Source organism: Schistocerca americana, chromosome 3 (genome assembly GCF_021461395.2).
Source record: "Schistocerca americana isolate TAMUIC-IGC-003095 chromosome 3, iqSchAmer2.1, whole genome shotgun sequence".
Lineage (NCBI taxonomy): Eukaryota > Metazoa > Arthropoda > Insecta > Orthoptera > Acrididae > Schistocerca > Schistocerca americana.
In genome coordinates, this window is record NC_060121.1 from 737,472,292 (window position 1) to 737,486,347 (window position 14,056).

A 14,056-nucleotide genomic window follows, 5' to 3' on the forward strand; every position below is an offset into this window, starting at 1 on the left:
ATGTAGAAGCATTTCAATGCACTACAAAAATCCGACTGGCTAGACTCTTTGGGATGTTTGTCAATATGGGAAACTCTACGTTCTGAATTTTTTCCTTCCTGTGAGAAGAGATGGTTGCTAATAGGAACTTTTATGAATTGTGAATCACATGCAGTATTCTCTTCACCATAAGAATAATATGAATATAAACATTTTGTCATGTATTCTTCCGTGTTTCCAGCTATCTCTTTTAAATCCTGTCTGCCTAATAAACTACGAAACTAGAGTGAGACAACAGCAAACGCGGAAGAATACACATATCATGTCATGTTTATATATGTATTATTCTTATGCCTAATAGTGATACAGTCAGAAATGAACCACGGCAATTGACTAGATTTTTAAATGTAAGATGACTCGGTGCAGAATGTAATGTACTAAAAGAGGCGCCTGCAAAGATTTTCAAACGGAGAAAAATTTTCGCTAAACTCTCGTTCAGAACATCTTCTATCATACGCAGTCTATTATTTGGTTCTTGTTGATCATTATCAAAGAAAGCAGCAGTGTAAGTAACAACAAATAGCAAAACTTGCCATTGTTCCATTGTTTCGCTAATGAGACGATTCCTTTTTTTTTTTATTGGATGGAAGCGGTGGTAGCACGCACAAAAGCAAGGCATGCGGTGACAGGCCGTAAACACTAATTATCAGAAAGTGATAAACAATGCATGGCACAATACAGTAATGCAATTTTAGCTTAGAGTGACGTAAACACCTGTAACAAAGAGAACGGCACTTATCAGATCAAAGAAAAATAAGCAATCAATTCAAATCAGACGAAGCACGTGAAAAAGGAAGGGTACCCGTATAAATACGGATGGAGCGCCTGACGCATAGCAATGGCTACCTGGTAAAGCTTAACTGCTAAGCTTATGACTCGAACCAAACTACTGTAGCTGTATCGTAATTCATTCGACCTAAATTATGTCTCATATTATAATGGACCAACTTTGTTTAGATTTGGAGGTGCGGCCTAAAACTTTTCGCTTATCTTGAATTTCGAGTCTCAAATTTCAGGTGCGGCTTAGATTCGGGAAATTTTTTTTTCCTTGATTTAGAGTCTCATTTTTCAGGTACGGCTTAGATTCGAATGTGGCTTAGATTCGAGTAAATACGGTACATCTGGTACTGGATCAAGTTCCATACCATCATCTGGATGCACTATGCTCTGAATTTTCCTCAGTGTTTTCAGATGTTTTAAGGTGTGCTACCAATTTCAAGGATCACGTCACAATGAAACCGACAATGCAACCCTGCTTTTTTCCTTGCGTGCCCAATCTCCATTGCTTTACAGGATCAAGTCAAAGCGGAACTCAATCAAGTTACGTTGTTTGGTGTAGTCTGTTATTAATACCTGTCCATTACCCCGTGAGGACGAACTCCTAGCATGGCTTTCCGGGGGCTAGTATTTTTCCAAAATGGACTTGTCAGAAGCCTGTTTTCAAGTGCCTGTGGATGATGATTACATATGTATCCTTGTTATGAATGCCCCCTTCTGGCTATACTGATCCAACATGTGATGTTCAGTGTCGGTAGCACCCCCATTATTTTCCGACAATTTGTGGAGCAACTCACAGGCTCTGTGCTGGGGTACATCAACTGCCTGGACTATACTGTGGTGTCTGGTTCCCAAACAAAACAGCACTTAAAGAAACTTCCTACCTTGTTTACAGTGCTACAGGCCACCAGTTTGAAAAATGTAACTTGGACAAATCACAGTTTTTTCAGCCGTCTTATCATCTGTCCCGATTTCGAAGTCTCATGTGCTGACATCGAGCCATTACGCCAGCGTGGTGACACCATTACGGTTTTGCTGCACCCTGCCAATGTCAAAGAGTTGCAGGGATATCTCAGAAAGATTGTGTACTACCATAAATTTCTTCCTGATGCAGCCACGGTGGCCCAGCCTCTTCGAGCTCTTGTTTATAATGATGTTCCTTTTCACCTGTCATTCATCTGCGAGCATGCTTTTACCCTGCTATATTCAGCACCTTGCTTGGCTACCTTCAGTCCTGGCCAGCATCTAATTTTGACCACAGACACCTGGCGGTGTGGTCATGCAGCCATTCCTGCACACAAATCCATGGACAGCTCCAAATGCCTTTTGCGAATGCTTCCAAAACTCTGGATCATAAAAACACTACTCCCAGATAGAAAAAAGAAGCCGTTGCTATTGTAAAAGCACTCAAAAAATGTTATGTTTTCCTCTACAGTTCTAAATTTAATTTGATTACTGATGAAAAACCTCTGGTTTCTCGTTTCCATCCAGTGGCGTCTCTTTCAGCAATGTATAACGCACTAATGCAGATGCTCTTTCTCAGTTGCTGATTGGCCGTGATTCAGCATCTGATCAGGATGAACTGTTGTGTATCCATTTAGATGTTGAAGCCCAAAGCTCTGTGGGTGGTTTTCCCATTACCAGTTCTCAGATTTTGGCTGCTGTTGCGGCCAATCCTGTCTTACATCACGTCGTTCAATTTGTCCAACACGGCTAGCCAGATAAACCACCAGGCTGAATGTTGGATCCTTTGCATAGTCATTATGATCTCCAACACCAACTCTCAGTTATTGATGTTTTGGTGCAATTGGCTTTTGAAGACTTACTGTCAAGAGTTAGATCCTGTCCACCTTGCAGCGGGACATCATGCGCCTTCTCCAGCTGGACCATTGTGTGCTTCTCATACAAAATTGCTGGCCTGCCACCATGTGTTTTGGCTGAGGAGATCACGCATGTTGTGTCGGCCTACCCACAGTGCACCACCCATCAGGTGGCACCACAGTCCCCTCTTTCTCTGTTTCCTGATCCCCCTAGGCTCTGAGAGCATATTCATCCTGTGCTGATTTTGCAGGGCCGTTCCGTGACTCCTTTTGGATTGTTGTAGTTTATGCTTTCTCAGAGTTTCTGTATATGGTTTGTTGCCTGTCCACATCCACAGTTGCTACAGTCTCAGCCCTGGCAAAGATTAGGTGCTTGTGACGGACAACATCTCAAAATTAGTGTCTGAAGACACTGGAGGTTTTTGTACAAAGAGTGGTATTTGGCATGTTGTGGCCATTCCATTTCATCCTCAGTCAGTTAATGAGGTGGAGTGGCTGCTCTGTACTTTTCAAAACTCAGATAAAAAAATGCATCACACTATCTTCTCCCGAGGTAGCCCTTTACAGTTTTGTGAGCTACTACAGGTTCACTCCCATTGGTGATTGTAGCCTGGCAGAGATGCTGCATGGCCACCAGCCCTTATGCTGCTTCATCTGCTCTGGCCGACGCCCAGCCAACTGCCAGCGTGCACCTCTTAGTGGTTCCATCCAGACTCCATTGTCTGGGTCTGCGTGTCTGGCTGGCGCCATAAGTGGATCCTGGAAGTCATTCATCACTGCCGAGGCTGCTGCCTCTGCATTGTTCGCACTTCAAATGACTTAGTGTCCTGCCACTATGACCAGCTCCGCCTGTGTTTGACCGACACCATGTCAGGGACACCATTGCTCCACAGTCGCCTCCAGCACCCTTTCTGGCCCCCTTCAGCTCCTGCACCATCTTCATTCTGGGTGCCACCACTGCTGGGCAGGGTAATTAATGCCAGGCCACCTCCATTTCCATGGCCCACTGCCACTGTTGTGTTTGTCTTTCCATCTACCTGGAGGTAGACATGGATATGGCACCTCCATCACAGATGCTCTTTTACGGTTTCTTGCAGTGGAGTGGGCACCACACTTGTTCACGCCTGTGCCATTTCAAACTGTATTCTCATGTGATGGCAAGGTGCCGTCTCCAGCAGTCATCCCTTTCCAATGAAGACAGGGATATCTCCATGGTGATCAGTTTTCCTCAAGGGTGAAGAAGTGTTGTAATCCTGTATGGCATGTGCCTCCATGGCCAGCCTAAAGTGGCTGCCTCACAGTGGCACAGACAGTGCAGCTGTGCTGTGCCATGTGCAAACAGGCATATATAAGCTGGTGCCTCGGGCCTTCAGCTGCTGTAATGTTTTCGTGACTGTTGAACGCTTCCCTGTTAGACTATGCATTAATATAACCCTTTTTTGTATGTTGTAGTTATTACATCATCATTCAGCGTGGCTGTATTTTTCGTTTTATGTGGAACCGAATTAAAATGTAGTTGGTGGGAATTCCAATATTGTGTTTATGCAATGAATGTTTGCTTGTATTGATGCTATGCCCTTACAGCCCGGTGGGATGGGTATGAATAACAAACATAACGAAGGGATGGCACATGGAGGTACATCCAAAAGCAGATAAGGAGACAATTAGGACATACATTGAGGGAGAAAGAGAAAGGGAATTACAAGGAGGAGGTAAATAACCCATACTGGGAGGAGGAAATATGGAAATATTAGAATGACTGGGCTGGTTCAATAGAAATGCAACACAAATCAAGGAACTAGTATGGGGGTAGGAGCATGAAGCAAAGTGGAAACAGGGGTGGGGAGTCTGTCCTCCACCTACTTTCCAATCTCATTCCCCTCCCTCCTGTAACACATTCCAATCTTCTCGTGTTTAGATACAACCTTGCCCCACGTATCTGGGTGTTGGTCTGTGTAGGTCTTTGAAGCAACACTGTGTCATCTTCTCAGCATAAAATATGCACAACGGACATCATCTCGCATAGGCTTTGAGGCACCAATTGTTGTACAAAAGCAAACACTGAGCTTTACAACTTCTCCACAGTGCAGTAAAGTATACAGCACCTGTACGGTTGAATGTGCATGTATGAATTCGTGAAACCCAACTCAACTCTACAATGCTAATGCACTGAGGTGGGGTGGGCAAACATTCCACGCAGCTTGTGAATGCATGAGCATTACTTGATGACAAGCATAGACTGGAGCAGTCCCCAAGGCATGATGACAGATCTGTGGCAGCTAAGGCTGATAGTACACTCCTGTAACCAAAGTTGATGAGAAGTGATCACTATATAGTATTCACTATATTACAGATAACAGAAAATGCAGTGTCATCAAATAAACAAAGAACTGAAGATTTGAAATTATATAAAAAGTATGGGACTATCAATATCATGAGAAGGAAAGTTGCTACTCAACATATAGGTGAGATGCTGAGTAGCTGATAGGCACAACAAAAACACACTCACAATTATAGCTTTCAGCCGTTAAGGCCTTCATCAGCCCCCCCCCCCCCCACACACACACACACACACACACACACACACACACAGGCACGACTGCAGTCTCAGGCAGCTGTGAGGCAGCAGCACCAGTGCATGATGGGAGTGGCGACTGGGTGTTGGTAAGGAGGAGGCTGGAGCAGGGAAGAGGAGGGATAGTATGGTGGGGGTGGTGGACAGCGAAGTGCTGCAGGTTAGACTGAGGGCAGGGGAGAGGTGGGGGAGGGGGTGGGAAGTAGTGGAAAGGGTGAGAAATAAAAAGACTGGGTGTTTTGGTGGAATGACGGCTGTGTAGTGCTGGAATGGGAACAGGGAAGAGGCTGGATGGGTGAGGACAGTGACTAATGATGGTTGAGGCCAGGAGGGTTACGGGAACGTAGGATGTATTGCATGGAAAGTTCCCACCTGCACAATTCAGAAAAGCTGGTGTTGCTGGGAAGGATCCTTATGGCACAGGCTGTGAAGCAGTCATTGAAATAAAGGATACCATGTTTGGAAGAGAGCTCAGCAATAGGGTAGTCCACTTGTTTCTTAGCCAAAGTTTGTCGGTGGCCATTCATGTGGACAGACAGCTTGTTGGTTATCATGCCTGCATAGAATACAGCACAGTGGTTGCAGCTTAGCTTATAGACCACATGACTGGTTTCACAGGTAGCCCTGCCTTTGATGTGGTAGGTAATGTTAGTGACCGGACTGGAGTAGGTGATTGTGAGTGGATGTATGGGACAGATCTTGCATCTAGGTCTATTACAGGGGTATGAGCCATGAGGTAAGGGATTGGGAGCAGGGGTTGTGTAATGATGGATGAGTATATTGTGTAGGTTCTGTGGATGGCAGAATACCACTGTGGGACGGGTGGGAAGGATAGTGGGCAGGACATTTCTCATTTCAGGGCAAGACGAGAGGTAATCGAAACCCTGGCGGAGAATGTAGTTCAGTTGCTCCAGTCCTGGGTGGTACTGAGTTACGAGGGGAATGCTCCTCTGTGGCCGGATGGTGGGAGGTAGTTGGAGACAGGAAAGATAAGGCACGGGAGATTTGTTTTTGTATAAGCTTGGGAGGATATTTTTGAGGAGCACTACCATCGCCATGGACAGTCTAAAAGCCACTGAACAAGCTGTTGATTCTTTCGGTGTACACTGGGAACGTTTGATGTCAGTGCCAACAGTTGGATGACCTGCAATGATAGATTGCTAAGAAAGTAGCTGCAGAACTCTGAAGAATCCTTGTACAGCGTTCACTACCTTTTGCACCAAGAGGTATTCTGTGCAAAAGCAGCAAAATTGGGGGACACCATGCAAGTGGTTATTTGGACAGTCAGCTATTTGAGATACCATTGTTTGATACATCAATAGTTTCACAATTTTTTAATTGAAATTGGAGAAGAATACAGTGATTTACCATACACAGTGAAGTCCATTGGCTTAGTCACAGCTGTGTACTGAAAAGGTGTTTTGCATTGAGACTGCCCGTAAATCAGTGTTTAGAGAACAACAAAAGGCTTGACGCTAAATTAAAAGGTGCAAAGTGGGTTCCCAACCTTGCATTTTTAGTGGATGCTAGCTGAGTACCTGGTGTTGCCCATGTATGTTCGTATTTCAGTTCTAGTAGCCCATCTCGTCCTTCCCTGTCTCACTGACCATCTTCTGTGCCCTTCTTTCTGTCCACCTCTTCCACCCCCCCCCCCCCCCCCCCCCCTCCTTGTCCATCTCGTCCCACCCTCCTCTGTGTCCACCTGCTATTCTCTTCACTCTTTGTCCATCTCCTCCTCCCCCTCTCTCTCTGTTCATCTCTTCTTTCCTTTCTGTGTCCATCTCCTCGTACCCCTCTTACTGACCACCTCCCCATTTTCCTCTTCTCTGTCCATCTCCTCCTCCACCTCAGTCTGTATCGTACAGTGATATAATTTGGTAGGTACGTTCAGTGGCTTATGTGGATACTAACTACTAAATGTGTTGGTAATATATTTAATAGGAAGGAAGTAATAAGTTTAAACATAATGATGTCACGCCTGATATGACAGTTTTACTGCTTGAACAGTGAAAATAAAGTAAGTGGTAAACTTTTTTCATTTCATCATTTTGTGGGGGTTGGAAGTAGGAAAAAGTTCAACAAAGGTTTGAAATTGTGTGTAAAGTTTGTCGTAAGTTACTGAGTGCTCTCGTTCTCAAATACTGGGTAGTGTGCACAGTAGCTATACATTATGCAATTCGTGCATTGTGCAACAAATAGTATGGAAGTATGGATTAAACACACATAAGATTGTATAAACATTGCATTGATTACTTTGAACCATACCATGTAGCACATATCATCAACAAATAAAAGCATTTTGATAAATATGATAAAGTTCAAAAGTCAGACCATAAATAGCTATCTCAAAGATATATGTTTTTCCCTAATTCACGTAATATTCTTCAAATCGATAAGTATCTTCTACTACACACTTTCTAAAGTAGACTGTGTTCTTCCTCAGTAGTCAATGTATCTTGTTACTGCATTTCATCAGAATTGGCTGAATGGATTAATAATAATAAACATAATGATAAATTAAAATGTCATGCGTGATGCAACAATTTTTTATGCTTCTCAGTTTTATGTTTTCATATCTCATGAACTATGTGCCGTACAATGATAAAATTTTGCAGGTACATTCAGTGGTATATGTGAACAGTGTCTGCAAAATGTGTCATGAAAATGGTTGTAAAGAACTAATAAATTAAAACTTAATACCTAATGTGGCAGTTTTACTGCATGAACAGTGAAAATGTAGTGATCAATAAACTTTTTTCTTTTCATCTTTTTGTAGGGAGTGTCAGCAAGAAAAAGTTTTGTGAAGCTTTGAAATTATGTTTAAAGTTTGTTGCAAGTCATTAAATGCTCTCATTCTCAAACACTGGTTGAATAAAAGATGGGTATTTGCACATCATTTTTCGCCTCCACTCCCACCCTTTCAAGAGATAAGTGGTCCTAAATCACACAGTGATTCTTTCCGGACTGTAAGTGTATGTGTACCAAGTTCGATTGAAATCAGTCCAGTAGTTTGAGGAAATGTGGAACATATTTACATATACTTTTATAGTATGTATGGTGATCGTTTTTTTTGGTCCAGTTTTGATTAAATAAAGCCTGTACGGTGCACAAAGTTATACTCAAGTTACCAGCAAAAACCCCATGAAAATTCATCTAGTAGTGTTGGAAATAAGTGTGTTCAGACAAAGAGACAAGAAAATTTCAGTAAAACTTAAAATTACAATATTTCTTTTCTTCCATGACCCAGTTTTTTTTTTTTATGAAATAAAACCTGTACATTGCCCCAAGCTATGCTGAAGTTAGCTGTGAAAACCCTTAGAATCCGCCTAGTAGTTTTGGAGACCAGCTTGTTAAAAGACAGACAGATATAATAGTTATAATTTTATTATTAGTGTAGATTTCAGGACATATGAATGCTTCGAAATCTAGTTTGCAAGGTAAAAACCAATCAATTTGCGAAATGACTGAAATGGTGTAAGCTCTCACGAGCAAGCCTGCACTGTGACAAAGGCCACTTTCATCAGAGAATTTTCCTACTCTGTCTTCTGTCCATGAAAAAAATTATAAGGAGTATATTCCTCTAATTAGTACAATAAAAGAGGAATTTCTCAAGCAATTTTGGGTATGCATTAAATCAATCGCAAGCTTTTGAATTATTTTTCGAGTCCATTGCTACTTCTGGAGATGATACTCCTCATAACTTTCAACTGTAATTAATAGATCTACAATGAGAGACAGTTCTTTTTGATAAGAAATTTAACAGAATTTTATCGAAACATTCCACAGCAAGAGTGTCCTCATCTTCATACTGAATCAGCAAAAATAATTTTACTGTCTTGATCGATATACTTTTGCGGGAAATATTTTTCTTTTATGAAAATTAATAAATCACAGTTAAGAGCAAACATGAGTGATAAAGGTTCACAGAAGTTTTGTACAGGTGTTAACCTCATTGTAAATTAGACTTGTGATAATTCAGTAAAATGGGTCTTAAGTAATACTCTTTGAACTCCTGATTTCTTTTAATAATGCAAGATTTAATAAAAAGCAAATTTAACACATTACAGATGAAGCAAGTGGTGGAGATGGCGAGGGAATTGCGTGGAGGGGAGAGGAGGTAGCGGACAGCTGGGCTGCCTCTGCATGCACACCATTCACAGTTATCTGCATATGTGCATGTGCACTTCACACAAGCAGTGTTCCTGCCCTACCCTGCATTATAGGCTCACTCAGATCATACCTTTAGTTCGGCTACAAACTCTTAGCATATCATTTCCTCTCACCTTAGAAGATGTGAAGCTTTGGTACATTGGTCCAGAAAATAACAGCAAACTAACAGATTTCAAGAGATGAGAATAACGGTACAACTACAATTGAGACTTTCTAAGTCACAAAGATCACCAGTCTGACTACAGCTTTGTATGAATACTTTTGATTGACAGCAAAAATGGGAGGAGTTGTGTAAACAGACAGACTGTTTCGTTACAAATTTCTTCCAAATTAATGATGAAGAATATTGAATTATGAATATGATTTGGCTTAACAAATATGGAATGTTGTTATCTCCCCACTGCTCACAAAAGATATGTGGATTTGCTACAAAAATGGAGGAAATTGCTTTCAGCCAATTGTTGACATGTTAATCAGATTGTAAATCATATCATGAAACATTGCAAAATTAGATCATATATTAGCTTTACTCTCTCATCTGATACAGTTGACTTATTCAGGAAGCTGATATTGGCACTGTGATAAACGTGCACATGATTACTTCAACATTTTTAGGTAATATACACTCGCTTTCAGACAGAAACAGAACACATTGAATGTCTAGAGTTAGGACGTTCATATTCATAAGACACTAACATTAATATGTTCTGCAGAAATTATTAGAATTTCATTCACCTTAGTTCACCATGTGTCCCGTTGCCTAGTAGGCATATGATCGACAATGGGCCCTGGTAACTTGTTCCATGCATGATGACATCGATGCATATAAAGCACGAATAACATCCTGTGGTACAGCCATCCATGCTTCATTCAACTGGTTCCAAAGCTCATCTTTGGTGGCTGGCATTGCGTCACAATGCTGCACCAAAAAGGTACATGTTCATGCAGCAACATGTGGTCGCACATTGGCTTTCTGAAAAACGACATCTGTGGTCTTGTGCAGAAAGGGTGTGGCTGCAGGTCGCAGGATGTGTTCATTTAGGTTACACTGGTCACAGTGCCCTGGACACGCACCAACTGAGATTTGTGGTTGTACCCAACAGCTCCCCACACAGTAAGACCCTTAGCTGGCACTTCAAAAAGCAATGCACTGTTGCCTGATAGTGTATGTTGTGTTACACTGTTCCACTGTTGTGCCACAGCCAAGGAGGGTGCAGATCTATCCAGCAGTGCCATTCCGATAAGGTGTCGATCTTTTGGGGATGGTCTCGGTCATGCAACCTGGCCCATCTCATCGTGTTCTACAGCCTTCAGTGAACCATTCGGCCCACACCCATTGCACTGCCAAAACACTTCATCCCACATGAGTAGCAATTTCATGGATTGATGCATCACATTCTCTTCTCCCAATAATGCACCCTATTTCAAGCTCACCAATTGGACAGTACGGTTCGCGCATACATTTGCTAGGCATCCTGCACGTCTGGTCAAGTCACACTGATCCATTACCTTCGTTTTACAGTGACAACAAGAGCCGCAGGCACAGTTTACTAGTAGGTGGTGTTGCACCATGATATTGATGTTGACCTTGAACCCAGGGACGACATGGTTGAAATGCTACTCATTTCTGCAGAAAATACTAATGTACATGTCCAGCCTGCCAAATAACTAAATGAATAAGTAAATCCACCCTCCTGCCTCTCATTCATCCTCTCTCCCCTTTCTTTCATATGTTCCTTATCCACTATTCAGTGGCTGCTGCATATAGTGAATGTTTACATGTATAAATTATATTCCAACTTGTATTTTCCATTAATGTGAACATCTGTTTGTGAGTAGAGAAAGAACAGTGTTTTTAAGATGGCACATTATGTCTAAGAGATCTGTGTTATTTTCTGATTTAATCAAATAATGTTTTGTATTTAATCAAATAATGTTTTGTATGTGTTCACCAACACATAATTTAATTTTTGTATCTATTTTGAAACAGGTATGTTACACAGAAGAGCAGGAGAGGAGTCGAAGACTAGCAAGATACATTTTGCCAGATGATAGTTCAGATGAAGAATCATACACAAAGCCTACACATTATGTGGTATGTTTTCACTTTTCAGAATATAGGCCATAAAGCTATATGGTTTAATCCATCACATTTACAGTACAAAATGTTTTCTTTGAATTAAAGTGGTAGTATAAATGTACACACAATTAATATAATTGTTTGTTTTTTAAATCGTTTACTTGTAAAGCATGTAGGATTAAATGTGTATAATACACCAACTTTAACTGTATAAAATATGACAAGAACAGTGTACTAAAGAAGTGACTTGGAGGAGGGTGGGCAATTTAGTCAGATTAAAATTCCTCACACATCTCCTTGGGAAATGAGGAAATACATTGTTGTTGTTGTGGTCTTCAGTCCAGAGACTGGTTTGATACAGCTCTCCATGCTACTCTATCCTGTGCAAGCTTCTTCATCTCCCAGTACCTACTGCAACCTACATATTCTGAATTTGTTTAGTGTATTCATCTCTTGGTCTCCCTCTACGACTTTTACCCTCCACACTGCCCTCCAATACTAAATTGGTGATCCCTTGATGCCTCAGAATATGCCCTACCAACCAATCCCTTCTTCTAGTCAAGTTGTGCTACAAATTTCTCTTCTCTCCAATTCTATTAAATACCTCCTCATTAGTTATGTGATCTACCCATCTAATCTTCAGCATTCTTCTGTAGCACCACATTTCAAAAGCTTCTATTCTCCTCTTGTCTAAACTATTTATCGTCCATGTTTCACTTCCATACAAATACTTTCAGAAACAACTTCCTGACACTTAAATCTATACTCGATGTTAACAAATTTCTCTTCTTCAGAAATGCTTTCCTTGTCATTTCCAGTCTACATTTTATATCCTCTCTACTTCGACCATCATCAGTTATTTTGCTCCCCAAATAGTAAAACTCATTTACTACTTTAAGCATCTCATTTCGTAATCTAATTCCCTCAGCATCACCCAATTTAATTCGACTACATTCCATTATCCTCATTTTGCTTTTGTTGATGTTCATACATAAAGGCCCATAAAAGTAAAAGTTTGTATGGTGTATCCAATAAAGCCCTAAAACGTTATGGCCCTATGCAATATATAATATTCTTAGTCACATTAATGCTATGTAAACAATGTAGGAAACGACAGAGTGCTACTTACCGTAAAGAAGACATGTTAAGTTGCAGATAGGCGCAATTAAAAGATACTTATGTAAAGCTTTCGGCCACAGCCTTCATCAGTAAAAGAGAAACACATTCACAAACGCAAGCAAGCACACCTCATGCACACAGAACCGCCAACTCCAGCATCTCAGTCTGGAATGAAACAATAGTATGGAAATGCTAGCAGCAATCTGAAGGGGGTGGGGAAGGGGAAGTGATAACAGTGTATGGGCGGAGAGAGAGACGAACACTGTCTGTCGGAGTGTGCAGGGACTATACTGCCAATAGCTCAGTGTCAGGAGGTTATGGGGCAGGGAGATGAGGAAAAAAGGAGAGGAGTGAGGAAAGACGTGTGGATGTTTTGACAGAGGGCTGCAAATAAACAGGGTGGGAGATGAGAATGGGGATGAGATGACATGACAGAGGGGGTGGTGACCGTATGCTACCATAGGTTGAGGAAGGAATAATTATGAGAGCAGGGAGTGTGTCGTAAGACAAACTCCCATCCAACATAAACTCCAACCCCTGCTTAAAGCCTTATGTCCCTTCCAGAACATCTCCCCTGAATCCATTTCCATCCTTACCTCTATGACACCCTGCACACCCTGGTTCTACATTCTCCCCAAAATCCACAAACCCAACAATCCTCGACCCCCCATTGTGGCTGGTCATTGTGCCCCATTGAAAGAATTTCATTCCGAGTTGACACAAGACTTCCATACAATTCAGCAACTTCTTTCACCGACTATCCACCATCCCTATCCCTTACCTTCTGGATCCCTACTCGTCACTGTTGACACCATCTCTCTATACACCAACATCCCTCAGGCACATGGTCTTACTGCTACTGAACACTACCTTTCCCAACGAACTTCAGACTCCAAACCCAGTACCTCATTCCTCATAGACCTAAGTAACTTTATCCTAACCCACAAGTACTTCTCATTTGAAGGGGAGGTATATAAATGTGCCATGGGCACGTGCGTGGCACCCTCCTATGCCAACCTTTTTATGGGCCTTCTAGAGGAGGCCTCCCAAAACACCAAACCTCTAGTCTGGTTCAGTTTCATTGATGATATATTCATGATCTGGACTCAGACCAAGACTCCCTATCTTCGTTTCTTCACAACCTCAACACCTTCTCTCCATTCCGTTTCATGTGATCCTCTTCAACCCAGTGTACAGCCTTCCTAGATATTGACCGTCTCCTCTCTGATAGTTCCATCTGCACCTCTGTCCACATTACACCTACTAACCACCAACAGTACCTGCATTTTGACAGCTGTCATCCCTTTCACACCAAAAAATCCCTCCCATACATCCTGGCCATCCGGGCATGATGTATCTGCAGTGACAAAAACTCCCTTGCTCAGTGTGCCGAGGGTCTCACCCATGCTCTATCTCCCAGATCTAGTCCACAAACAGATCTCCCATGTCATTTCTCCTCACACCGCCGATACTCCC

At 41.9% G+C, this 14,056-nt stretch overlaps 1 protein-coding gene across 4 annotated transcripts in view; it reads left to right on the forward strand.

Moving 5' to 3' along the window:
• LOC124606685 (glycerol-3-phosphate acyltransferase 1, mitochondrial) overlaps window positions 1–14,056 on the forward strand; it is a 420,439-nt gene that overhangs the window by 372,028 nt on the left and 34,355 nt on the right. For all 4 annotated transcript variants that reach the window (XM_047138701.1, XM_047138700.1, XM_047138702.1 and 1 more), the window contains one exon: window positions 11,372–11,476. In XM_047138701.1, coding sequence (XP_046994657.1) covers window positions 11,372–11,476 — 105 coding nt within the window. The remainder of the gene's footprint in view (window positions 1–11,371; window positions 11,477–14,056) is intronic.